The 27,397-nt window shown below is 36.4% G+C and overlaps 3 protein-coding genes across 4 annotated transcripts in view; 1 reads left to right on the top strand and 2 right to left on the bottom strand.

The window, feature by feature from the left end:
* ttll5 (tubulin tyrosine ligase-like family, member 5) overlaps positions 1 to 6,884 on the bottom strand; it is a 79,903-nt gene extending 73,019 nt beyond the window's left edge. The window contains exons 1-7 of one of the 2 annotated variants that reach the window (XM_083543906.1): positions 6,762 to 6,884; positions 5,909 to 6,048; positions 4,213 to 4,319; positions 3,986 to 4,068; positions 2,396 to 2,502; positions 788 to 918; positions 563 to 645 (exon numbers count right to left, since the gene is read on the bottom strand). In XM_083543906.1, coding sequence (XP_083400032.1) covers positions 563 to 645; positions 788 to 918; positions 2,396 to 2,502; positions 3,986 to 4,068; positions 4,213 to 4,319; positions 5,909 to 5,967 — 570 coding nt within the window. In that variant the 5' untranslated portion in view covers positions 5,968 to 6,048; positions 6,762 to 6,884. The remainder of the gene's footprint in view (positions 1 to 562; positions 646 to 787; positions 919 to 2,395; positions 2,503 to 3,985; positions 4,069 to 4,212; positions 4,320 to 5,908; positions 6,049 to 6,761) is intronic. The other variant, XM_083543907.1, reaches the window with a different exon arrangement.
* Positions 6,885 to 9,182: 2,298 nt separating this feature from the next.
* erg28 (ergosterol biosynthesis 28 homolog) lies at positions 9,183 to 11,409 on the top strand. The gene is made up of 5 exons (XM_083543996.1): positions 9,183 to 9,351; positions 10,221 to 10,390; positions 10,468 to 10,558; positions 10,658 to 10,776; positions 10,989 to 11,409. The coding sequence occupies exons 2-5, from the start codon at positions 10,258 to 10,260 to the stop codon at positions 11,075 to 11,077; spliced, it is 432 nt and encodes a 143-aa protein (XP_083400122.1). The 5' UTR covers positions 9,183 to 9,351; positions 10,221 to 10,257; the 3' UTR covers positions 11,078 to 11,409.
* Positions 11,410 to 12,655: 1,246 nt separating this feature from the next.
* On the bottom strand, positions 12,656 to 25,197 carry flvcr2a (FLVCR choline and putative heme transporter 2a). The gene is made up of 10 exons (XM_083543954.1): positions 24,441 to 25,197; positions 21,462 to 21,603; positions 19,353 to 19,493; positions 18,813 to 18,880; positions 18,044 to 18,147; positions 16,604 to 16,714; positions 15,343 to 15,448; positions 14,839 to 14,950; positions 14,248 to 14,312; positions 12,656 to 13,546 (listed from the first exon to the last, which is right to left on the bottom strand). Exons 1-10 carry the CDS (start codon positions 24,972 to 24,974, stop codon positions 13,490 to 13,492), a joined length of 1,440 nt encoding a protein of 479 aa, XP_083400080.1. The 5' UTR covers positions 24,975 to 25,197; the 3' UTR covers positions 12,656 to 13,489.
* Between the last annotated feature and the right edge of the window lie 2,200 nt (positions 25,198 to 27,397).

Here is a 27,397-nt window from a genome sequence, read left to right as displayed (position 1 = left end):
AAAAAAAACGTTTTTTTTCTCCCGAAGCCGTGCAGCTCAGAACACAGGTGAGGTGCGTTTTTTCGTTTCCGTTCGGAAATTTCATTGGTCTAATGTTATGGGGTTCAGTTTTTTTGGCTTGAAGCTTGTGAAACCGAGAAAAACCCAGGAAAAATCCATAAATTAGCCGCTTCATTGTTTAAGCCGTGGGGTTCAAAACGTGGGAAAAAAGTAGTGGCTTATAGTCCGAAAAATACGGTAACCTAAAGTTAAATATAAACTAATCACTAATATAGATATTTACATTTATTTACAGAGATTTCATTTATTAAATATAAAAAACTTATATTTTCAGCATGAGTGTAAGAGTGCACAAATTGGGGGAAGTGTGAGCGATTCACAGACCAGATTCAAAAGTCGATTGGCTCGTCTCTCATGTTGCTCTTTCACTTTATTTTTTGAGTGTTTTCAAGCCAAAAGCTCGAATTTGGATATATTGTGTTCTGCAGCATTCTGTTTTAATAGGATTGAAAGTGTGGGATTGTTCCTGCACATGTACACTGAAAAGCATTCATGGACTTACACTGCTGACCAGGTAGATGCCTCTGCCCCTGGAAGATGCAACAGGCTTTATAATCCATGGACCCTTGTCCTTAGAGAAGGCATCTAGAATTCAAACAAAGAGATGGAGGAGGAGATTAAACTACACCAGATGAGTACAGAGCTCTCATGCTCTATTTAGTTTACATGAAGCATTAGCACAAAGGTAAACAGTTTAGCATACATCAAATAAGTGAGTTAAACTTACTGCAAAAATCCTGATACTCAGCAGGAAGTACGAAGGTCTGCGGTACAATGTGGAAGTTTTGAAATCCATGAGCCTGCTGCATCCGCTGAATGTTTCTGTACAGCCGGTCTTTCCGTGTCAGCTCATTTGACCTTGATATAAATAAACACAAGCGCATTTCAAACAAAATCATTTGAGGTACAGTTCACTGATGATCAACCCCAAGGCACAGAAGGTTCCATTTACACGCCTCAATGACTATCACTCCACTGCACTCACCCCGACAATTGTGCTTCGAGCAGCTGGTCATTCAAGTCTGCGTTCCAGCTACACTGAACCCTCACCAGTATGCCTGATGACTCCAACACAAATCCGCTATCTTCTGCCACCTATTTTGTCTTATGATTCATGGAGAGCATACTCAGGTAAGAATATTCTTCATCCACATTAGCTCAGTATTTAATACTTTCTACAGATCCAGCACAGATCATCCTGTCCATCAACCTGAAACTAAATCACCTCTGCTGTGTCGCTAAATATCACAGGAACCACATCATCAAGTTTGCTGACTACACCACTGTTAACAGCCTCATCACACAAGATGAGATGGAGCACAAAAAGAAGGTGAGGTCTGGGAGCAAGGACAATCCAACAATCCTCAAACACACGTTACCGAATGGTCTTGACATTTCAAGGGGTTGAGCTTGTGAAGGTCGTCGTATTTCTGTGATGTTCTTCCGCTCGCTGTCACTCAAAACACCTCAAACGACTCGTTGCAGCATCACATGTCAAACGTATGTCATGCCAAACCTCTCTGTGCCAGATTTGCCCGGTTTCACGTCTCAGTCAATGCAAAACTCACTAAATCAAGTCACTCGAATGCCTTGATTTACTAAGTGCCCATTTACTCCTGCATTGTCTACATTTTTTGTTCAGTCTGCCGTCTATTGTGAATTGTTGTAAATAGTTTGTTGATTACCGTGTGTACAATCTGTTATTTGACTGTTTGAACTGCAGACTGCTGCTGTTTTATTTGAAATGTAGCCCCATGTCTTGGACTATATTTCTATTCAGTGGTCCCCAGAACTCGTGGGGGTTACGTTCTAAGACCCCCGCGAGTAAAAAAAAAAAATCTGCAACTTTTGGACGCACCCCCCGCAGTCCCTATGGTACCTTAGTGAATTCCTCTAGACATTATGTCAATTTAATACAATAATGTGTTTTGAAAAATGCATGTAATTTGTTAGTGAAACGTTCCTAAACATTTTGTCCCGCTGCAGATTCCTGCGAATTTTAAGATAATCCGCGACTTGCTGTTGGTCAGGTTCCAAATGAGAACCCGCGAATTTTCGGAGCCACGAGTTCCGAACCGCGAATTATCAGTGGTTGACTGTATTTTGTCCCTCACTCAAGACATTGACTTTGACTAAACTTTGCCACAATTTAAACGGAGGTAAATAAATAAATAAATAAATAAATAAATATAAATATATATATATATATGCATAAGCGTTAAAGCAACAGAAGAGTATAATTTCTCCTTCACAGACACCTGCAGGATAAATACATAATTGACGTTATCCAAAAATAGAAATTCAAATAACAGCAAACAGAACTCGAGCAGAGCACCTGGGGAAGTGGTTGACTTTCTGAAAATCTTGCAAACTTCGGAGCAGATACGTCTTAAGGTGGGAGCCTGTCCACAGGAGGTTGAAATCATTACTATTTGGATGGACCTAAACATAGATACATGTGTTATATAACCGAAAAAACAAAACAATCAAAAAAAACAATGAGAGTTCATTTTAACAATTAACACTTAGGTCAAAGCACAGGAACTAAAATCCATCTTTAGTTTATACCAGTCAGTCCTTTAATTTATCCCAACGGAAACAGTGACCTTTCTTTAACACAACTCCTTCACTCTTTTGCCTCTTCTCTTACCCTGCCTCTTTCTCTCTCTCTGTTTGAGTCAGATTTGGAAGAGCCCTGTGCACTGGCTATGAGAAACCCAGATGTTAGCAATAGAAGTTTATTAAACCTTGGCTGAAGTGCTGCTGTGGTAGACACAAGCCTTGCCTTTGATGATGATTTTAGGGAAAGTCCAGCAGTATTGAAGTGAAATAAAAAGAGCATTAATAGTAAGTGCTCAGATAGCGTGATAATGGTGCAAGCACTCCCTCGTGAATCAGGATTAGTGATTTTTGCAGGCCAATCACTTAGGCCATTTCCAAGAGTGCATTCCTAAGCTTTGACATCGACTGTGTCAGCTAGCGAGTTAGAGGCAAACAGAGACTCCTTTACTATATTTTGTTTCAATACATCATGAGAACCTTACATCATGAGAGCTGAAATAACCATCTAGAACCAGGACTGGTTGGGCTGCTTCAGAATTGGACAACAGATTCTCTAGATGTTTTCAGTTAGTACCAAGTTTGAAAAAAATTACAGCATGAAAATATGAATTCAACCCTTTTTTGAAATGTTAACCAAATGTAGGAGGTGGTATCAAAAAGTTTCCAGGCTAGCGCACCACAGATCTGGTTGTTTTAACCAAATGTCCTCCTCAGACACCTTAAAATCTTGTTCTTGTTATTGACAGTCTAGTATGCATTTGGTCAAGCTGCGGACCTGCCTCGCTTTTTCCGGTCATGCAGATGATGGTCCTCCACTGTGAAGTCTGTCGCTTCATCTTAGGGCCATAGCTGTACACCCAGGTTTCACCACCAGTGACGAACCTCGACATGATCTTTCTGATCTCTTGTCATCTTCCAGCGATGATCTCGCGATCTTGAAGCACGCATGCCACTCAAAACAACTAGAACAATTAATTGCAGCCTCTCCGTAAACTTGCCAAATCACGTCAAACGTCAATGTGGCAGACTTGCCCAGTTTCACGCAGAATTTCACGTTTGCTCTTTGTTCTACCTTGCTGTCCATGATGAAATCGCAGACGTGGTATTGCACGTGGTCAAAATAGCACCAGTTGCACAGCTGCCAGTGTACAAAGGACCATGTCTTTTGGCACACTGACTTATGAAGGTCGGTGCTCCCTGTGACTGTGCGTGCAGGATTGTGCTGCCATCTGTTGGCATGTTACAAAACTAGTCTCTAAAACCTTTTGATACCAGCTCGTGAATCTTTATTTTAGTCATTAAGAAATCAAATATTGGTTTGTAGGTTGTAATTAAGTGTAATATCATGTTCATGATGCTTCACCTCGTGGAATCCATGATTCACAAGAATGCCTCGCACGAGTCGACTCTCTGTACGTAGGATCTTGAAGGCCAGGTTGTATCTTTCTGCAAAGACAAAGAATTCCCCCCACACAGTTTCCTAAATCCAAACTTCTCACCTCAAAATAGCCAAAACATGCACGGCAGGTCTATTAGGTTTAATAAGACATAAAGCTTTTTTTTTTATCTCTACTCAAGTCCTGATTGTACCTCCAATAGAACAAACAGTTTCATCTTTGGACACAATAGCTTCAGCATGGAAGAGCAGAACTGGGATCCTCCTGCTGATCCCACTCCAGGCTATACAGGGATGGCACCTAAAAAAACAGTAAGGAAAAAAAAGAGTTTCACGACTATCTCTGGAAAGTTAAGAAAAGCTATGGTATTTATACGCTTGTAAATACAGCATATCACAGAGAGCTCCACTCTGGGGTCTGTCGCAAATTCATCCAACAATGATTAGCCAATCAGGTGAGGACTTCCAAAAAAAGCTACTTTCACAATATTTGTAGTAATCAAATCCACTGCAATGTTAAACAAACACCAAACAGAGGCCAGTGAGGAAAGCAGTGTGTAGAATAGTGTAACACCAGTATTGTTAGTCCAAAAAAAACAACATAGTAACAGAATTGCCAATATCAACCGGTTGGACCAGTAGCAGAGAAAGGCTGCTATACTTGGAAATATATCACTGGAAATATATCACTGGAAATATATCACTGGAAACGGTGATAAGCAGCAGAATAGTGAGACAGTGCAAACAGTGACTCCATAACAACATGAACCACCATTATAAAAAATCTACAGCTACTCCGTAAATTTCTGCAGCTAATGTAACTGCTTACAGTCCTGAGCTCAGTTTACTGTCCTAGTAAAATGTAAATATAAAATTGTTTTATATATATATATATATGTATGTAAAATAGGGCTCATTTGTATGACGCTCTGCGATGACCAGTGTTCCTGAGACCATGACCAGGCATAAATAGTTAGTGAAGGCATATCAATAGATGGGTGGATGAATACATGTTTTTTTGAGAATACATCCCAAGTGAGATGTTTGCAAAGAATGCAAATTAATAAGCATTTAACATATCATCTCAGAAGAACTAAAAACAGATAGGTCACATATTAAACCAAGTAGTTTCTTTTAATATCCTGCAAAATGTTCAATATTTTTTTACTTGATTCGACTTTATTCGAATTTACCAACTGGGGAATAAAATGGCTTTACTCACAGGCTTCCGATGTTTGTCGCTTGGAATAGTGCTCTGAACAGAGGACTGATCATTAGGACAAAACATCATGACCATAATATGACCATCTGGCATGTAATCTCCTCCCAGCGAGGATCTTATAATTCTTAGGTCACTGAGAACTAATTAGTTCAACTGAACAAATAGAATCCTCAACCAGCACCATTCTGACTTGATAGAACCAAAAATGAAACGCAAATCAGACTTTTATGGAATGAAAACCCAAAATAAAGCCTAACAAGCGCTACATAACATTTCGCTTTTATAGTCACCAGTTAGATGGTTTGGACATGTGCAGTGGAGGGACATGGGGTATATGGGTAGGACAATGCTGAGGATGGAGCCACCAGGAAGGAGGAAAAGAGGAAGGCCAAGGAGGAGGTTTATGGATGTGGTGAGGGAAGACATGCAGGGAGTTGGGTTGAAAGAGGCAGATGTAGAGGACAGGGGGTATGGAGATAGATGATCCGCTGTGGGCGACCCCTAATAGGAGAAGCCGAAATAAGAAAAAGAAGAAGATGAAGAAGAAGAAGTCACCAGTTAAGGCAACTCGACTGCCTATGGAGTTGTAAATTAAGCTTGATGACATAAATAAGGTCAAAAGAACCTGTGTCACATCGCTGAACAAGATGATGTGCACAGTCACCTACTCGAGCTCTTCTTCTGACTGAGACTCAGAAGCTTCTTTATCCCGGCTGACAGCTGGCATTTCCACCACAGACGCGGAGAAGATCTGCAGAATGTCAGCCAAATGTGATTACAGCTGCACGCATCTCCAACCTGCAGACACCTGTTCCAAAACAAACGCAAACTTACACTAGTCTTAATATTCCTGTACAGGTTGTACTTCAATAATGCATTGATGCCTATGTTGTGTTTCAAACAAGCATCTCTTTTCAAGACAAATGGTTGTGAAAAGTAGGTAACATCTTTCCGTCATCTGTAACTTCCAGCAACGAGATTTCTAGAAATCATAAATAATAACTGTAGATTATGCAGTATATCAGTACTATACACATGTAAACTTAATATCTCCAAGCAGCAGAATGAATATAAGTAGGGAGAATCTTCCTGTCACTCAAGCGATCCACATGTCCACCTGAGTCCATTAATGAGAAATCTAATGTTACATTATCAATGTACTCCATCACATTTCCGTTATATAACCGTGCTAACGACACCTGTGTTAGGTAAATAATATTAACTAGCTTAACACAGATCTTTTCTACACGTAAGCCAATAAAAAAGCAAACTAGCAACCCAGTGACTATTCAGCTAATAAATGACAGGATGAACTCGTATTGAAATAACACGCGTGTTTGCTGAACAAGCAGCCGAGCGACGCTGCAGTAAAGCTGGATTTAACTCCGGGTTCTCAGGGTTAGCAGGCTGCTAGCTATCCCACTGTCACGGCTGTTCCCGGAACACAGCTAGTCACGGCCCCGCTTCTAATTGTAAAGTGAACCCGTTGATTATCAGTACTTTCATAAATGATAAACTGACCTGCTGCAGAGAAAAACTAACAAAATAAATGAAACGAAAGGAGGAGGAGAGCAGGTGGAGGAGCGCTTCACTTCACCCCGAGCTGTAACTACAGCAACCAACCGGCAAGCGTGCGAGTGCGCATGCGCGGTTTAGTGCGAGAATGAAAGAATGAAAGAATGAAAAAAAGAAATATGAGCAAACAAAATCTAATTGAGCAAAAGAAAGAGCGAAAATAAGAAAGAAAGAAAGAAAGAAAGAAAGAAAGAAAGAAAGAAAGAAAGAAAGAAAGAAAGAAAGAAAGAAAGAAATATGAGCAAACTAAATCTAAATGAGCAAAAGGAAGAGCGAAAGAAAGAAAGAGCAAAAGAAAGAGTGAAAGAAAGAAAGAGTGAAAGAAAGAGCGAAAGAGCGAAAGAAAGAAAGAGCGAAAGAAAGAAAGAAAGAAAGAAAGAAAGAAAGAAAGAAAGAAAGAAAGAAAGAAAGAAAGAAAGAAAGAAATATGAGCAAACTAAATCTAAATGAGCAAAAGGAAGAGCGAAAGAAAGAAAGAGCAAAAGAAAGAGGGAAAGAAAGAAAGAGGGAAAGAAAGAGGGAAAGAAAGAAAGAGGGAAAGAAAGAGCGAAAGAGGGAAAGAAAGAGCGAAAGAGCGAAAGAGCGAAAGAAAGAAAGAAAGAGCGAAAGAAAGAAAGAAAGAGCGAAAGAAAGAAAGAAAGAAAGAAAGAAAGAAAGAAAGAAAGAAAGAAAGAAAGAAAGAAAGAAAGAAAGAAAGAAAGAAAGAAAGAAAGAAAGAAAGAAAGAAAGACATAGGGCTACATATAAGATGCTGAGCATCTTGAATTACATTGTTGTCCATCTCACAGAAGACCTCTCCTGGAGATCCCACACAAACAGTCTGATGACCAGGTGCACCAGTGACGCTTTCAGCTTAGACACCTGGTGAGGTTCTCGGTCACTATCAGAGTGCTGAGCGCTACTTTGAAGTTACCACATCCCAGGACCAACCAGTGCTGTCCAGAGTGGTGAGAACAGTGTAAAAGTCTCTCAGGACATCTCTTCTGAATGATGAATACCGGAGCAAGGAGAACTTTCACCACCCTGGACACAAACTCTTTATAGGAAACTTCAGAGAGAGAGCGAGCGAGCGAGAGAGAGCGAGAGAGAGCGAGAGAGAGAGAGAGAGAGAGAGAGAGAGAGAGAGAGAGAGAGAGAGAGACTACGTATTCCTGCCTCACTCAGAGACATATATACTGTATGTAGAAAGTGTTCAACTGACTGATGGTTATTGTTATTATTAATATTATTATTATTATTATTGTTGTTAGTATTATTATTATTATTATTATTATTGTTGTTGTTGTTGTTGTTGTTGTTAGTATTATTATTATTATTATTATTGTTGTTGTTGTTGTTGTTGTTGTTGTTGTTGTTGTTGTTGTTGTTGTTAGTATTATTATTATTATTATTATTATTATTATTATTATTGTTGTTGTTGTTGTTGATAGTATTATTATTATTATTATTATTATTATTATTGTTGTTGTTGTTGTTGTTAGTATTATTATTATTATTGATAACATCATTGTTTTTATATTTGTTATTACTATTATTATTATTGTTGTTGGTAGTAGTAGTAGTATTGATAACGTTGTTATAATTGTTATTACTATTATTATTATTGCTGTTGTTGTTGTTATTGTTAGTAGTAGTAGTAGTATTATTAATAACATTGTTTTTATAATTGTTATTACTATTATTATTATTATTATTGTTGTTGTTATTAGTAGTAGTAGTCGTAGTAGTAGCAGTATTGATAACGTTGTTATTATTATTATTATTATTATTATTATTGTTGTTGTTGTTGTTATTGTTAGTAGTAGTATTATTATTATTGATAAAGTTGTTATAATTGTTATTACTATTATTAATGTAGTTGTTGTTGTAATTGTTATTACTAATATTATTGTTTTTGTTGTTATCATTAGTAGTAGTATTATTATTATTATTGATAACGTTGTTATAATTGTTATCACTATTATTGTTGTTGTTGTTGTTGTTGTTTTTAGTAGTAGTAGTAGTAGTAGTAGTAGTAGTAGTATTTATAACGCTGATATTATAATTGTTATTACTATTATTATTATTTTGTTGTTGTAAGAAATTTTTGCAAATAAAATCAAATTAAGCAAAAAAAGAAAAAAAGAAAGAAAGAAATGTGAGCAAAATAATCAAATCGAACGAAAGTTTTTGATTTGGGGGCGTGGCCTGATGTGTCAGGTGATCATGTATCGAGTTAGTAATTGGTTAAACACAGTCTGACTTGGGCGGGTTTTAAGCCACGTGCTTTCAAACGGCACACTCCTGTGGTGATCCGATAATCACATGGAACTGCGATTGGTTGTTTTTTTAACTCACTTCAAACACGACCGGAGGGTGAAGTATCTCCATTGTGCAAGTAGTGCACTTTACAGGAGCATAGAAGACCTTACACTATACTTCATGAAGTGCAGTTATACAGGGTATTAGAAGGTATTTGGAGCTCGGTCTGTGTTTGTGGTTCCAGCAGGTTCTCAGTGTCATGAAGCAGATGCAGTAGAAAAAGCAGCAGATCAAGGTAAGAATACTTACTGCTCTTAGTTTTTACAAAATTTGAATGAAAAATTATATTTAATATATATGTTTTAAATAAACAATAACTAGCCAGTAAATTAACAGAAATGCCATTAGTAAATATTATAGATATTACAGAACAGGGAAATTCTTTCTTCACATATCCCAGCTGGTTACGATGATACAGTGCTCCTGGAGCAGAAAATTTTAAGGGCCTTGCTCAAGGGCCCAAACGTGGCTACTAGCCATTGCTAATGGAACCCCGACCTTCCGAACAGCAACACAAAGCCTTAACCACTGAGCAATTAATAACATTTTTTAATCCTTGCTACAAATTGCTGTGGTAGCACCATTTAGTGTTGCACCAGGGTTCTGGAGGAACGTTGTCTCGTTTTTACTATGTACTGTGTAACACTGTGTATAGTAGAAATGACAATAAAATCCTCTTGACTTGACTTGACTTGGCTCTTGACTTGACTTGACTTGGCTCTTTACTTGACTTGACTTGACTTGACTTGACTTGGCTCTTGACTTGGCTTTTGACTTGACTTGGCTCTTGACTTGACTTGACTTGACTTGGCTCTTGACTTGACTTGACTTGACTTGGCTCTTGACTTGGCTTTTGACTTGACTTGGCTCTTGACTTGACTTGACTTGACTTGGCTCTTGACTTGACTTGACTTGGCTCTTGACTTGACTTGACTTGGTATAAAATGAATAAAACATCAAAGGAAACAAAACAAATAGCATGTGGTGGCAACTTCTTTTCACTACCCATTGGCAACAACAACCATGTCATTGAATATTTTCCTGTAACATATATTTTCCAATATGTTTTACTTTTTCCCCATACATTCTGCTGTGTTTTCACAGGTGTGTTCTCTTGTGTCTGTGGTGGACTTCAGAAACCATGAGTCGCTTTTTGAATGTGTTACGGAGCTGGCTTGTCATGGTGTCCGTGATCGCACTGGGCAACACTGTACAGAGCTTCCGTGACCACAGCTTTCTGTCGGAGAAACTTTACACGGGCACGCCAGATTTTGGTAAGAAGCTATTCATATGTAGGCTAAAGAATTTGTTCATTCAGCAACACTGACCAGCCCAACTTATTGCTCTTTAGTAAATGGCCTACAAGCAAGGACCTTTGGAATATGGACATTGCTGTCATCGATCATTCGCTGTGCCTGTGCCATGGACATCCGAAACAGGACGTAGGGCTTCTCTCAGTCCTCTTTGTACGTTTTAAATGTAATACAGTAAATGCTAACTGTGTGGTCTCTGTACATATTTTCTCCTTCCCCTCATTGTAGGCTTTATCACGTCACATTGTGGACATTTATTCTGGCTCTAGGACACTTCCTGTCTGAAGCCTTTATATACAAAACGGCGCAACTTACAATTGGAGTTATGGCTCCTCTTTTCGTGGCAGGTGAGCAAGATACAGTTAAAAATACTAAAAGACAGAATCTGCTTGAGTGATTTATGACTTGCTGCTGGTTTATGAATAATTAGCATTTAGTTGCTGGCTTCTTTCATTACCTGCTATTTGTAATTGTTACAGAAAATCAGCATCATCTTACATTTCTATATGTTACACTGTATGGAAGTCTCACAGTTCTTCTTGTGCCTCCTTGTTTTCAGGTTGTTCTATTGCGGGCATGTTATTTGGGTTCCAGTGTATCATAGAGCCAGAGGAAAGAACTGGAGCGAGGCAGAAGAAAAGGAACTGAATCTGTGCCCCAGTGACTCGTTATGGTTTAGTATCACTCACACTCAGGAGAACACTGGATGGGTTCATCACTGCTGACTAAGAACATGTACAGCTTGTTGAACAGAACGATATGCATTCGTAATTTCACTTGCCACCGTGTGGAATTGAAAAAGTGCTTGTTTTCTTTTGACCAGCATATTATATTACAGGAGTGATGGAAATGTTCACTTTCAGTTTATTAATATTTAATTCATCTAAAATTGAACGGGTATACACACAGCATGCTCTGTACTTCGCGTGTACAGACTCTTACATTACTTCTTCTCTTTTGCCAAATATGAACATTAATAAACAAATTTTTGATATGAAATAGCATGTAGTTTTTTTATTATTATCCATAACTCAGAGATGTTATCTTGTTCATATATTTATTATCGCTACTCCTAATAAGCCTTTACATTCACATGTAATACATCTGCAATGTTTGAATTTCCTACCTCACTGCCATGAAAATGGAGCACTGCAGCCTTCAGTTTATTGAGTTCACTGTAACAGGATTTGAAAAAAGAAAAATCCCATACCTTCTACTTCTGAGTCAGCATGGCACTGCTGAGACAGCATGGCAGGAATTTTTTAATAAGGCATAAATGAGAATGAAAATTTTGAGGGCAATATAGAGTGGGGTTCACATTGAAATTTCAATTTGGTTTTTGTTCTGTATTTTATTTCTTAAAATGAAACAATTTAAAGAAATGATTAAAAACAGAAAATGAAATGTTCCCACTTGAAAATATTTAAGATTATTGGAAATGTGTCAGTTACTGTATAGCTTTAAGCAAATTTGTGACATTTATAAAGATGATAACTTTGCCACAAGCACTTCAATGTAAATGTAAATTACTATGATGTGCAGTAGAGTTATGTGTTATTTATATATATATATATATATATATATATATATATATATATATATATATATATATATATATATATATATTAAATTGAGTATTTATGTTTATATATATTTTATATAAACAATAATTAGCCAGTAAATTAACAGAAATGCCATTAGTAAATATTATAGATATTACAGAACAGTGAGATTCTTCTTCACATATCCCTGCTGGTTACGATGATTCAGTGCTCCTGGAGCAGAAAATGTTAAGGGCCTTGCTCAAGGGCCCAAACATGGCTACTTGCCAATGCTAATAGAACCCCCAACCTTCCGACAATGTAAAGTACTATGATGTGCAATAAAGTTATGTGTTATTTTTTGATAGTTAAATAAAAATAATATAACCAACTTTTTATCAACTGCATGTAAGAAACTTAATATGTAGCCATGAGATATTTAATTCATAATCTCATAAATTGATTACCTTGACCTTTTAGAAACAAAATGTTTGTGCCGAGGACTATGGACACTCATTTAAGGGGCAGTTACATTTAAACTGTAACTTTTTAAGACTCACACAATGAGCACTTTAAAAATAGTTTTACTATATAAACTTTTTAACACAAGTTTGCATCTTTTGGCATTTAAACAATAAGGTATTATAGTACCGTTTTGGCATATAAATGTATCTAACAAAGGTAATTGTGCAAAGACAAAGAGTTTATATATTTACTTATACATTTCCACAGGGATCAGAAAGTAAATTCACCCCAGCTGAACAAACTGGAGTTTGTACACATTATGACAAATATCCACTGATACAGTCTTACACAGTTCACTCTGAATATTATAGCGGTGAATGCATTCAGTAAAGAAGTCATGGCACCATGAAATTCAGGTTGTAAACCGAGTCTGCATTTGCATCAAAACCAAGTCAAATGTTCTTGAACTGAGCAGTGAACTGAATAATCATAATCCTTCTAGTTTTTCCCAAAGTCTGATGTCACATTCCAGCAGGGTAAATAACTATCAATTCATGTTCAGTTCAAATGAAAATAGTGATGGTATTTTAGAAATGTCATAAAAAACGTAAGAAATCTAAACATAAAAACTAGCAAAGGTATACCAGCTAAAAAAGTTAAACACATTTAGTTCAAACTGAATGTCCCTGTATAGTTAAAATCAAATGTACTATGTTTTGTGGCTATACGATCCGAATATTGTTCATTGTTGCACGCATCAGTTGTTGCCAAAAAAAAAACCAAAAGTGCATTAAATATATACATAATAATGAATCTAAAGCACTACAGCAGTTCACAGGACAGATTGTTGGCTCAGCATTTTCTGGATATGGCATTTGTAAAAACAAACATATCTCGTTTTATTTTCTCAGTCAAATATGTTCATATATAAATTAACATCTGATTGATCTAATGAAGCTCCCTGGAGAACGATGCAAACCATATGCACGTTTTGTTCGGAGAAATCTCATTCTCATTATAAAAGTGCTGGTCGATATGTAGGAGAACCAGATTTCTACATCTTGGTCTGTTTCGAGAATGATGTTCCTTCTGTTTGGAGTGTTGACTGTTTCTGAACAAACAAAGCAAAAGGAAAAAAATTTAATAATTATTCAAATGAACAGCTGGCCATTTCAAATCCGCAGAGTTCTCCTTATGCTCTCTATATTGCAGAAAAGCAGTGTGATTTCAGATGTTTGATACTACACTAATAATATAGTCATTTTAGATTACAGAAAAGCCATAGAGCAGTGATACAACTGCAGCACACATCATACAACAAAGTATAAACTTTAGACGAAATTGTTTAGACTGCATTAGGTGCTGTTTATATATTGTGCCTTAAAGGGGATGCGGGTGATCAACAATACGCACACAGGCTGTGCCATTCAAATGATTCTTGATTGATATTAAGGGGGTTCAGTGTGTGCCAGGAAAGCATACCCCGGTTCATTACTAGAACTCCATTCTCACAATCAGCATGGCACACAGGAAATTAAGATGCATTAAACCAGGTGACATTTTTCCAATCTTCAACTGCACAGTGAGCCTGCATCCAATTTAGCCTGAGAATCTTGGGAAATATGACACTGGTGTGTTTTTTGTTCAAGGTTTGATGTGGCCTTTGAGCTGCTTATCTGCTTATTACGTTTTAGAAAAGTGGTTAATATATGAATTACAACAGCTTTCCTGTCAGTTTAAACCAGTCTGGCTATTCTGTTGTAACCACTTCTTATCATAGTGGTATTTCTGCCTGAGTATGAACACACTTACGGTTTCCGATTTTGCCTCTGATGGCAGGTTTGCTTTTTGCCTCTGTAGATCTGGCTTTATAAAAGCTTAAAGACAAAAAGTGTAAAGTCACACAGTGCAAACAATAAACAACAGCATAACTCTTTATACTGTATAAGATATATTATAACATATTTTAAGGTGCCTTATTTGTCTCCTGCGTTGCTGCTTGTAATGCATCTAAATAGCCACTAGAGGGCAAGATGTACACAACATACTATTGAAGTTTTTTTTTTTTTTTAAGGCATTTCCACAATGTGCTTTTCATGTTATATAGCACCAAATGATTTAGCTCATATTCGCTTGATTCAGCTGGTTTTTCAAGAAGTAATTTGTGGCTTTCACTGCATTATTTTTTTTGTCAATAATTTTGCAAAAAAATCGAATTTACCCACTTCAAAATTATGCCTTTTTGTGTGAAATCAACACTTATGTCTAATCATGCTGTGTCTAATCAGTCATAAATATACTACAATCACAATCATACAATACAGCAGAAATGACTGCTGTGTTTTCATCAGGAATGATGTGGGTGAGGGTTGATTATTTGATAGAGGAAAGAGGTGCCTTTACCTGTAATGATGGACCCTAGGAAAAGGAAAACACAGAGAAAGATGTTCCCAGCCATTGTGCTATAGGAGTCAATAATCTTGCCTTGGCAAATGGTGAATATGATTCCAAACACCTGAATGGGGAAAAGATAATGACTGGGAGTTTATTTCTCAACACTGTCAAAGACTCAGTGCTTCCTCTACTTAGTGACTATCTTACATGAGCATTATTTTGCTTAAATGTGAAATTATCTTTATTATCAGGCTCATCAACATCTACTTCCTCATTCCTTCCACGCTAGTGTACCTGTTGTAAAATCTCTCATTTGCATGGCTTTTGTTCTTCTTCTACTTTCCCCTTGCTATACAATTTCTAGCATGGTCTTTATAACTATAAAATAATAATAATAATAATAATAATAATAATAATATAAGCTTGCCATAATGCATATCAGATCAATGGCAAAGGCAGTGAGATATACAAAGGAATACAAAGAGGTTTTTCGCTCAGCAGTGCTGTATATACCTGTGCTGAGCAGTTGAGAAGTCCGGAAGATGTGCCTTCTGACTCTGGGTACGTCAGCTCCACTGCAAACTCAAAGCCTATTGGCAGGTAACCAGTCATGAAGACTCTATGAAAAAAAAAAGTGCTGCAATGAATATATATGCATTCTACAGTAAATGCTGATCAGAGTTACAGTGGACAGCAAAAACCTTACAGGAGAACTCATTCACTGGATTTCACATTCATACAGTGCATTAGTAATACCGAAAGTTTTCACAGCACTGCAGTGGCTACAGGACGACTCTATAAATGACTTTGAGTGGCCCAGCCAGAACCCAGACTTGAACCAGATTGAACATCTTTGGAGAAATCTGAAAATGGCTATGCACTGATGTTCCCCGTCCAACCCGATGGAGCTTGAGAAGTTGCAAAGAAGAATGGGAGAAACTGCCCAGAAAATTCTTGAGCCAACCTTAAAGCATCATACTCAAAAAGACTTGAGGCTGTAATCAGTGCTAAAGGTGCTTCAACAAATTACTGAGTCTGTGAATACTTATGTACATGTAATTTATTGTATTTTAAATTTTTTATACATTTGTAAAAATTTCAAACACTTCTTCCAAATTATTATGGGGTATTGTTTGTAGAATTCTGAGGTAAATAATGAATGTAATACATTTTGGAATAAGGCTGTAACATTACAAAATGTGGAAAAAGTAAAGCAATGCACTGTACATTCATATCTAAAGACAATTTAACATATTCTGCTTACCTTACATTTTTGGACAGTAGGAGAATCTCTACTAATTAGAATATACATATACTTTTACATTTTTGCTTGTGTTTTTTTTTAATTATTATTATTATTATTAATATCCAATAATAACTGCCAATAATGCACTTTAACAATATTCAAAATCCAGCCTAAGCTGCCATAGCTGCTGGGTGCATTGCATGGAGTTCTTGGAGTGTTTAATTAGAAAAGATTAGGTTAAGAGTGTGTGCTGAAACAGCTTTTTAAATAATTTAAGACACTATTACATAAAAAAAAAATAAGATTTTGCTCAAAAACTGTTATTATTATTATTATTATTATTATTATTATTATTATTATTATTATTATTATTATTATTAACTATTGTTGTTATGTGTATAAAGACAGTTTTATGTACACAATATTGTATACAATATTGTATTATTCATTTTCTACTATCAAAAATATTAATGGCATTTCTAATCTAAATGTGTCTCCTATATTGAATATAATGTACATAGCACTTACCCTAGAGCTGCTGATGAAATGAAGACTACCCATAGAAGCCCCAAGTTAAGTGTAAAGGAGTAGATCACCATTCCTACAAACGACAGGAGATATATGGCAAGTGTGGTCTGTCTGATAGGGATAGAGGTAAATGCAGAATATCAGTGAGCTGGAAATGAAAAAATTAAATTTGGCAAATTTGACTAATTTAGACATAAGCATTCAGTGTCTGTAGGTTTCTGACAATGATCATGATCATTAATTTATAGTGTATGACGAGGATTACGCAGTTCATAATTGATATGTTTTCCTCAAACGTTTACATCTTTTTCCGACATTAAACTCGACCATCTGTGAATCACAAAACAAGGCTTCTGAATAACTCTTTTCAGGCCACAGCTTTCTTTAAGCTAACAATGTCTTATGAAATAGTGCTGTAATGTACAACCATGCGTAAGAAAATGGCTCATTCCACTGCCACTGTTGGAAATGCCCCCTGGCTCTTTGAGCTTTATATAAGACAAGAAACTCAAAATATCAGTGTTTGAATTATATGTGCTCACTGAAATGGCAGGTTGTTTTAGGCAATGAGCTAGCAAAGAACACTGAGATTTTTACTGGAAGTGGTAAAGTCAGGTTAGTTTTGCATGAACAACTCTTTATCTATTATCTGTGGACTCATTTTCCAGATTATTTAACTTCATTAGATGGGATATTCCATTTTAATGTTGCGTGAACCATAAGTTGTGTAACACATTAGAAAATTATCAAAGAAAAAAAGAGCACAAAGGTTGTATACAGTTAGTTTGCTAGATAAAAGAGTTTACAATGTTACTAATAATGTTACTATAATATTACTACTAATACTAATGTTAATATGCATTATGGTATTAGTACATACAGTAGTAAGCACTGTTCCAAAAACTTCTCACACTTAACGGTAAAGTCAACCAAACATCTGAATACAAATTCAATCACAGAGTAATCTGAACATGTTCCAAAATAATTAAAAATAATTATACTTAGTATACATACTTGTACATATACTGTAAATAGTCTGAGACTAACAATGCCATATGAATTTTAAATTATAGTAAATATTCAGTAGGAAAACCTCTGTTGTTCAACTTCTTAATACCAACACATGAGGCTTGAGCATTTGAGGCATGAGTGGAATTTTTAAGCATCCAGAAGGTATTGTTCACCCAAATCCTCTCAAACCCTAGAAGATTAAGAGGAATAGTGGGTTCATTCTGACAAACAAAAAAAAAGCATATTAACTTATACACTAGCTTTAAAATTTTGGTCGGTGCAGAATCACACCATAAACCTTGGGAAGTAATAAAAGTTCACTAAAAAGGGGATTAAGGTGAATCACCACTCACAATGGAAACTTGTCAGTCACAGACTACCTCACATGTGAACCTGAATTAGATTTTAAGCTTATGGTAACATGCATACTTGTATGTTTTTGTTTTGTCCAACCAGATGCCAGAGATGAGGGAGCCCACCATACCAGAAATTACTAGCGTTAGACCAATACGTCCAGCATTCACCTCTTCTCCCTGTTAATGGAACAAAATGAGTTTTAGAATACCAAGATTTCTGTGATTTATACCTTTTGTCAGGGTTTGGCTCCCAACTACCACAAGCCACTGCATTTCATTCATTCTTGTAACTTAACTGTTTTTGCACACTCACATTTTTTGTCAGTCAAAAACTCAGTCAAACCTTGTTACAATTTACACTTTGCACCGCACTCATTGTCTCATGTTTGTCTTCCATGTTTGCTGTTGCTGGTTCACGGTCATGTTTCAATATTTAATATGCACGTTTGGTTTTCATGTTTCCTTCCCTATTTATTTTATGTTTTGGATCTTGGGTCTATGTGACTATTCATTTGTATCCACCTTCTTTAAATATCATCCTTAAACAAAATGTTATTTTGACTATTATATCCAAATGAGTTTGGGGCAGTCTGTTATAAGTACCAGATAAAGGATCTATTTGAAACCATCAACCTAATGCACAAAGAAGGAATAAGCTATCAATCAAAAATAGCATCCTAACAATGTGACAAATCCTTGAAGATTCTTGTGGATCTATACATAGACTTTGAACTGCCTAAAGAGGTGACATGACATTTCTACATCTGACAGCTCATGTGCCTCGTCATGAGAAGCAAAGTGGTAGAAAATCAGAACAGAAGATAAGATTGGATGGGACTTACAGGGAAGTGGTCAATGATCATCCGGTTCAGTAGAGTGGAAACAGCATAAAAGCACCCAACGTTTAATCCTGCAGGAATGAAATGCAAGCGTCAGTGTGACAAGCTTCCTTTGTGCATCCAGTTATGATCTCAGGATTTCTTTATCAACCAATTAGAAAATTTCCCTAAAAGGACTGCAGATATATTTTCACATGGTGTCTGCTTGATCTACTTTGGGTCAATAATAAATTTATTATGAATTCAAGTTGAACTTCAACCAAAATGACAATCCAAATTCAAAACCAAGAGCAGCAAAGATAAGCAGCAAGCTTTATATAAGACCAACACCAAAAATGTAGATCTATATATTCATTTTAACTATATCTGGATAAACAGCATACAGACGTAGGCCGAATAGTTTAGCAGTTTCTTCGAAAATTAAATAAACAATAAAAACATGTTCCAATATATCATAATTAATGTGAACACCTTATTTTATGTCATTGTTATGTTTCATTTTAATACTGGAATTATGTAAAGTGTTATATGTGTCAGGCATACCATAGGTGATGATAAGTAGGACAAAGTTTTTGTTGCAGAGAAGCCTTTTGATTGAGGCCAGGTAAGAGTAGTCTTGTAAAGACACGTTTCGCAGTGCCACTTGGGCTTGAGAGGGAGGAACCGGTGGCTTATCCTGGAACACTTAAATATAAAAAACACTTAAATAAAGTTTATAAAAAATCAACTCATTCAGCATGCAAAAATGGTAATATAACAAAAACAATGATGCACAAATAATTCACAAGATTTACTTCACAGAGAAAAATTTGTGGACACCTGACCAAAAGGTGTGTTTTTTAAACACCCTATTCCGCATTTTGCTGTTATAATATGCTTCACTCTACAGGAAAGATGTTCCACTAGATTTTGGAGTGAGACTGTGGAGATTTCTTTAGTGTAGTCAAGCAGTGATGTAGGGGGAGGAGGTGTAGGTGCAGTCAATTCATCCCAAAGGTGTTCAATAAGGTTCAATAAGGTTCAACCATGGGACTTTGCACTTTTCAGTTTCTTGGTATTATAAGGGTCTGTGTTTGTTTGTTTTTTTTGTGTTATTTACTTTAAAAGTAGAGTTTGCTGGGGGAATTACTGTTGAATACACCACAACATTAAATGTAACTTTAAACCGTCATAAAGCACTATGCGTGGTTCGTTAATAAAACGAAGAAAAGGACAAAGGTTGGTAATTTATTGAAGTGTAAGAAGAATAAAACACTTCTGAACATGTGTTGTGGCTGTTGTTGAAAATAACTTTAGGGTGGTGTGGGTAATTTTAATATCAGGCCACATCACTTCATCCCATCTGTCATTATTTACCTATTACATAAAACATAAATGAGGAAACCTTCACCTTTAGCAATGTCTATTTATATACACATCCTTCATGCAATTTAGCCATCACTGATATCATAGTGACATACCATGAGTACTTTATACACAGCAACAACAGTCATATAGACTAATGATAGAATTGGTATTTCTAGATCACTAATTTTATAATGCAAAATAATTTGACACTAAGACTTTGAACCCTAACTTTACTGCACATTGGTGGAGTGTCTCGTAATGATTCTTGTACATTACTTATACTTTTAATAAATAATATAGTAGAGGTTCTGTACAGTATTCTCCACAGTGGAAATATCTCACTGGTTATTAGATAATCTAAAATCTCTTGAAAGTTAACTTTTTAAACTAGAGAACGTTTAGACAGTTCGGTTAGGATTACTATACTATGATACATTTATGTACATTACTGCATAGTTTTCTATGGGGGAAAAAAGTAAATGCTGTCAAGCTACGTGTATAAGTACGTGACCTGATTTCTAATCTACAGTTTTATATCTATCTTGTTTAAAGGAGAGAAGGAGAATAAGTATTGGATTGCTATTGCAGGATTGCTAGCTATAAAATACTGACACTATCTTTAGTTTATTTTTGCATCTTTGGCAACATTCATGAAGGCTGTAATTGTGCATTACTATAAGCAATAAAGTTTTTTGATGGAGATTTTCTTCAGGAGTGTTTCTGTTACATCTGGTTCAAACATTGAGTAAATGGCTTTTTAGCAGTCAGTAGTTACTGTTTTACTTAAAGTATTAGAACTTGTTTAACAGACATGAATAACACGTATGGGAACAAGACGTAAGATGTAAAAAAAATTTTTTCGTTGTTACAGTCTTCATTATGATGAGCTTAAGAATTATAGGCTAATTTTCGCATATGCTGAAAAACAACACTCAACACTTTATAGATCTAATTTTATTCATATAAATGTATTGAATCTTTCCAGCTTCTAATGAGCTGACTAACAGTAATGTATACAATATTATTTACTTTAAGAACATGTAGACAGAATATGTTTGATTTGAAGATTTGTAAGCTCAATGTTTCTAGATGAGTCGTTTTGAACAATCAACTAATAATAATGAGTTAAATCATGTAATAAATAATTAATAAATTAATGAAAAACATTATTAACTCATTGAATGTACAATGGACATATTTTGAAAGAATAAAATGTTTTGTGATTGCATTTATCTTTTTTGAGTTGACTGATTTATATTGGACTTGCATGGAAAACCAAACAAATCATCATAAATGATTGCTTACCAATAACAACGAGAATGAAGATGAAGGTGGCCACTCCTGCTGTGATATAAAACATAATGCTGAAATGATAAGCCAGTTTATCCATGTCATCTATATTTGGCACAAGAATGGGTGGCACCAGGAACCCAATGGCAATGCCAAGCTGGAGGAAAATAGGTAAGAAAATGACACCGTCAATTATTTACCAAACTCAGAATTCCATTAACTTTACACCAGACTTTAATAAAAGTTCAACAAAAATAAATTACAAAACAACTATGTGAGTGCTACTCGAAATCCTATAACAACAACCAAAAAACATAATTCTGTGTAATAGCTAAATAATTACTCCCAAATTACCAAGTTTGTATTCATTCGATATAACTGCTTACAGTGACTTTCAGGCTGTTAAAGAAAACAATAATTTACCCATTACAATCAGTAAATATGACACATGACTGGTTATAATAAACAAGCCAAGCTTATAAGATCCAGTTAGGAAACCAATAGAGGTATGGATTGTTTAGTATATTTTCTGGTCTCCTAAAGACATTCGGCAAAAAACCTGCCTTTAAACCATATGGTAATAACAAGGACTTAGAGGACATCTTGTTTGCTCTTGGGAAAACAACAAAAGTTCAAAGTGCATTCTGTTTATACTCCTGCATCCCCAAGAAGTCTCCAATGAAAAGAAACAACAGTACAAGATAAAACTAACAAACAAGCACAGCGGGTTGGAAGGCTTCAAAAGCTGAACAAACTTCTGAACTTATGTACAGTGTTTGTAAAATAGTTTTCCTGTTTCAGGCTCTATATGGAATTTAAATCCACAGTCCAAACTAGCTAGCTTGACAAATTACAATATTTGTGTTATTGTGCTCTACATTACTTCCTATAATGTTTTCGTGTTTTCTCATTGTGTAACATTTTGAAAAAAACATCATATTTAGCTAAAAACTTTACATAAAATAACTTAGATAAGTCGAACTAATCACTTAAATGTTGCATCTGCTTGTTATTGCTGCTTTTATAAGTACTATTTCACAAGGCCTTTCTGACCAGCACATTTTTGAAGTTTAACTTTCACAGTTAGAATTTTAAAATGGTGAATGCCATTCAGGAATTAAGATCCCACAAATCTGCCAAGCCACAAAATCACCACACTTTCTTCCACCGCAAGCTTTCTGTGCTCTTTAGCCAGAGCTTCTACTCTAGAGTTGATGGGTATAATCTATTTCTCTATTTGAGCATATAGCAAGAACAAAAATACAATGTTCTTTTCAGAACACACAAAGAAAGCCTACAGTCATAAAATCAAAAGGATTAACTCTTCTGGTGTGTTGGTGTAGCCTATTCCTGTTAAACTGGTGGCTAAATTGTATTAACTGTAATTATAATTTGTACTTGTATTATGTCTCTACTTTTTATATATTTGCACATTTCTTTTCTTTGCTGCTGTAACACAGAAATTTCCCCACTGTGGGATGAATAAAGGTACATTATATCTTATCTTATCTTATTTTATCTTATCTTAAATTCCTTACTCTCATACAAACTAAATGAAAGTTATCTAATATGTAACAGACCAGAACCCTCTATTAGAGCTCTGTAGATGTTGCTGATTTTGTCCAGGTTTCAGTACCAGGTTCTGTAATCAACCTCAATCACAATTCCTGTTTCTGTCCCAGTGTTGTTCAAATATACTATGACTTTCTTTAAGTCAGCTCCTGGTTTTAGCTCTTCCTAAAAAAAGGCTTCTGTAGCTTTGTTTTAATCAGCTCCCTCCTTTTTCCTGATTTTGAGTCTGATCTTTTCAATCTATATGTTAGTCGTTCACCTCATGCATTCTATCCCAGTGTAAAGCATTGATACTGTTTTTTCCTCTAGTCTCAATGTCATTGATGCAGGCTTTGCTCTAGTCCTGCCTCAAACTATTTATCTAATCCTGTTTCTCTTTACATCTCTGGCCTGGTCTCTGTGCAAAATCTTAGATATATTTAGGTTCCTGCCTCTATTCAAAGTCCCACTCCAGACCCTAGCTCAGGCCTAGGATGTCTAAGATATCTTTGTATGCTTTAACTATAATATTTCCCTCCACTGTAGTTAAGAAGCTGAAACCTGTTCAATGCCCAGTGTAGAAAGGAAGACAAATGAAGAGGTCAGTGTGAAAGAACGTTAGTGTCTTGAGTTCTGACAGAGATTCCCACTCAATCCCTCTGAAAACATTTGGAATAAATTGAAACTCTGACTGCATTCCCTGACTCCTCCCCATCATCGATTCCTAAACTCATTAGTGTGGCCACAAATCCCAACACCCACATTGTAAAATATAGCGTAAAGCCTTCCCAGAAAAGTGGAGGCTCTAATAGAAGCAAAGAAGGCACAAAACTGTTGTTTTCTGTAAAGCTGCTTTGAGACAATGTCTGTTGTGAAAAGCGCTATACAAATAAACTTGACTTGACTTGACTTGACAAAACTCTGGAATGGGATGTTCACAAAGCATATGGGATTGTGATGTTATGTTTCAGCAGAGTGAGACTCTGGGTGGAAATGCAACCATATCCGGGTGAATGATTCCAGAAAGTATCATTTTGCAGAATGATGGTTACATGCAATTCATACAAATATATGAACATTTCCTTATATTAATATGACTTCTCAACCGAACCACCTAAACCATTGGGGACATCTGACCTTAGAAAATTGGCTCTAGAAACTTATTGTACATTTACTGCATTTAAAAGACACTCCTTATCCAGACATAGTTATTTTGCTTAGACAACTGAGCAGTTGAGGGTTAAGGGACTTGTTCAGGTCAGATGTGGCAGCTTGGTGGTGCTGGGATTTGAAATCACAACCTTCTGATTAGAAGTCCAATGTCGTAACCACTGAACTATCACTTCCCCAGTAGACAACTTTTGCTCCCTAAAGGCAAGTGTTTAATTTGCCCACCAAAACCAGTCCCACTTTCCCAACATGCAGTCCTCTTTGTTGACTCACCTGGTTGCCGAAGACCCCGATGGAGCAAGCGGTGGACACTTCCTCAGGGCCGAACCACACCGCGGCGAGGTGCGACGGCATGCCGAGGATAAACACCTGCGCGAAGGAGCACGCGACCTGCCCGAGCGCAGTCACCCAGAACAGGTGCGGCACCGCGCTCGCGACCTTAACCCACGCGCCGGCGCAGTTCACACCAGCGGCCACGAGCGCGACAACCCGCAGCCCTTTGCGGTCCAATAGCCACGTAACAGGGAACACCAACGGGATGTACGTGAGCATGTAGACCATGGACATCCAGTCGACAGCGAACGCGTGAACGCCGTAGAACTTCATTAAGATGTTGCTGATGATCCCGTACTGGATCCACTGATAGGCATTGCACAGAGAGTACGAGCTGAAGAGCAAAACGATCAGCCATCTGCGCCTGTACAAGCGTGTCGGAGGCTTCTGCGCGCTCTCAGCACGCGCGTCCGTGCGTCCCGGTTGATCTTCGGCACGCTCGAGTTTGGAGATGTTACTTTCTTCTGGTGACATTGTGAGAGTTGAGGCGATGGTGCATTTTTCAAGGGGAAGGACCCTGCGTTCTTTTTAAGTGTCCACCTTTATTAAACGTCTGGAACGAATGAAACAGGGAGCAAAGTTTGCAATGTAGTCTGACATATCAGTCGCTTGATCCATGGGGATTTATATTGTGCCGCCACCTCCCCAAGCTTTAAAGCACAGCACGTGGTACATTCCCTGGATCAAGTCTCAGCAACAAACTTTTTCCCAGACAATACTACTGTAAGCTTTACAAATCAGTAATACATGAATGAATACTGGAGATGAATATGTACTAATCATTATCATATATAATGAGCTAAATTAATGTAGGCTCACATGATCTGGCATTTCTGGTGTGCATACATCATTATAGAAAGCATTCATATTAATATAAAACTTATTTTTAGATATTATAGTTACTATTGCTGTTTTTTTTTATTTAAGGAGTGCATACAAAGCAAATACATTTTGTACAATAAGTAAAAAACATAAATAATTTTGCCTAATGAATGCAAACATGCACTTTTTCCTTGGTGTATATTTCTTTGTTGTTTGGTTTTCTCTCTTCAGAGTGTATCATTTACCTTAAAATGACCTTCGAAGCTTTATTCTAAACTTAAAGCGTATTGTGCACCATCATTTCCCAGTGAAAGATTGACCCGAGTGTCTCACCCCCAGTGACATAAACAAGCAGGTTTTCCTGAGCATGAGACATTGCAACATTAAACAAAACAAAACAAAACAAAAAAACATAAAACAATTCCCAAACAAACACACCAAATAGGGCTAAGTTCATCAGCACTGTATGTAGAATTAATGTTCAATACTATACTGTGAACACTACAAATTGTTGACATAAGGCATCATTTTAAGGCATCATTCTTTTGCATATCAAGTATATTTTCAATTAATGGAAAGGTTTTATTTATGAGGGGTTACCAAATTATATACAGTAGGACCTGTGCTAGTGCCAGTGGCAGCTGATACATATGTTGGTCATTCTTTATTATTCTTATCAATAATCAATAAATTTCATCATGTCCATATATGCGTGCTCTGCACAAGCTCTTGCCTGACATAACTTTTTACATGCATAGGCCAAAGTGCACTTCTCTGCTGGTGAGAATCATGAATCATTCGCTCGTCCTCAGTGGCAGCCCAATAAATAAGTCATACTTGAACTAAGATATCATATCATCTGAACACCTTTATGACTCAGAAGTGAATGTTGAAGACAGAACATGCAGTAGATGTTTTGTTGGGTCATTTTAAGCAGAAGTGTGTTTAAAACAGTTAAACGCGCAGAAGGTGTTCATTAATACTCTAAATGAGCAGTTCTGACGGATTCCAGTTGTAAGGCAAAATACGTTCATATGAATGCACTTGTAATGATCAAATTAGCCAAATCTAATAAGGTCTAACGCATGAATTGAAAAATGTGCTGTTATTTAACAAGAAACTATGTGTAATTGTTGATAAGGACACTTTTAGTACACATTTATGAAAGGAGTCCCACTAACGGACACTTTGTAATAGTCAAACTGCAGTTTTTGTGTATTATGAAGGTCAAGAAAAAGAAAAAATAAGGTGATGTAAGGTGTTCCAGTCATGTAAATAATAACAGTTACCGTAACAGGATAAAAAAAAAAAAAAAGAAAAGACCCGATGTGACATAAATGTGAGCAAAGTGCTGTAGTGTGAGAAGATTTACCCTCATTAGGGTGAGCTCTTATAGAAAAATAATTACCTTCAAGATGCTGTTTTGCTTCATTTTGGGCCATATTACACAATCCTGTTAATTATTTCTTATTGAAGACAGCTGATGGTCATAGTGATTGTCCTGGATTTTAAACACACAAGCTTCTGGGAAAGAGGAGCTGTTACTTTTTTGGCCAAAACAGATTTCGATAGCCATGATCTCTTAGGAATACATTTTGGTTCACAGCTCATCTGTTTATACATGTATATTGTTCACTGTAAACTGAACAATCAACAACCATTTTCTTTGAACAAAATCATGGGCTTAAAGCTTTAGTTAGTGTTGTTGCAGTTTCTGAAAGGACGAGTGAACCACTAGATGTCACCAAAAACAATCTGCTAAATAAATAACATCTCAGAGCGACAATGAACTGTTTTTACAGTATAGAAAGATTGAAAGAAAAACTAGTTCAGAAAGCTTGAAGTGTTATAAATATATGACTCTTTGTTGTAAATGTGCAGAGTTCATAGGCTTCTTTATCTGTAATCTTCTTTGAATGATGACCATGTAGACTTTCTTCTTCATGCTCGGTAAAACTCATGTGAAGTAAAGCCGGTTGCTGATATTTTTTCACATCAGACCCACTGTAGTACTAATGCAGACAAGAGCTACAGTGAAGTACAAAGCAGCTTGTATCATCAGGGTTACATACACT

The sequence above is a fragment of the Silurus aristotelis genome, assembly GCF_946808225.1.
Source record: "Silurus aristotelis genome assembly, chromosome: 6".
Classification (NCBI taxonomy): domain Eukaryota; kingdom Metazoa; phylum Chordata; class Actinopteri; order Siluriformes; family Siluridae; genus Silurus; species Silurus aristotelis.
This window is presented reverse-complemented; position numbering and strand designations above follow the sequence as displayed.

Coding starts and splice junctions, on each gene's coding strand:
- erg28 (XM_083543996.1), top strand. CDS start 10,258: ATGAGTCGCTTTTTGAATGTGTTACGGAGCTGGCTTGTCATGGTGTCC. Junction 10,391..10,467: donor CACGGGCACGCCAGATTTTG/GTAAGAAGCTAT, acceptor ATTGCTCTTTAG/TAAATGGCCTACAAGCAAGG. Junction 10,777..10,988: donor GGCTCCTCTTTTCGTGGCAG/GTGAGCAAGATA, acceptor CCTTGTTTTCAG/GTTGTTCTATTGCGGGCATG.
- flvcr2a (XM_083543954.1), bottom strand. CDS start 24,974: ATGTCACCAGAAGAAAGTAACATCTCCAAACTCGAGCGTGCCGAAGAT. Junction 19,494..21,461: donor CTTCATTCTCGTTGTTATTG/GTAAGCAATCAT, acceptor TTTATATTTAAG/TGTTCCAGGATAAGCCACCG. Junction 18,148..18,812: donor TGATCATTGACCACTTCCCT/GTAAGTCCCATC, acceptor TTCCATTAACAG/GGAGAAGAGGTGAATGCTGG.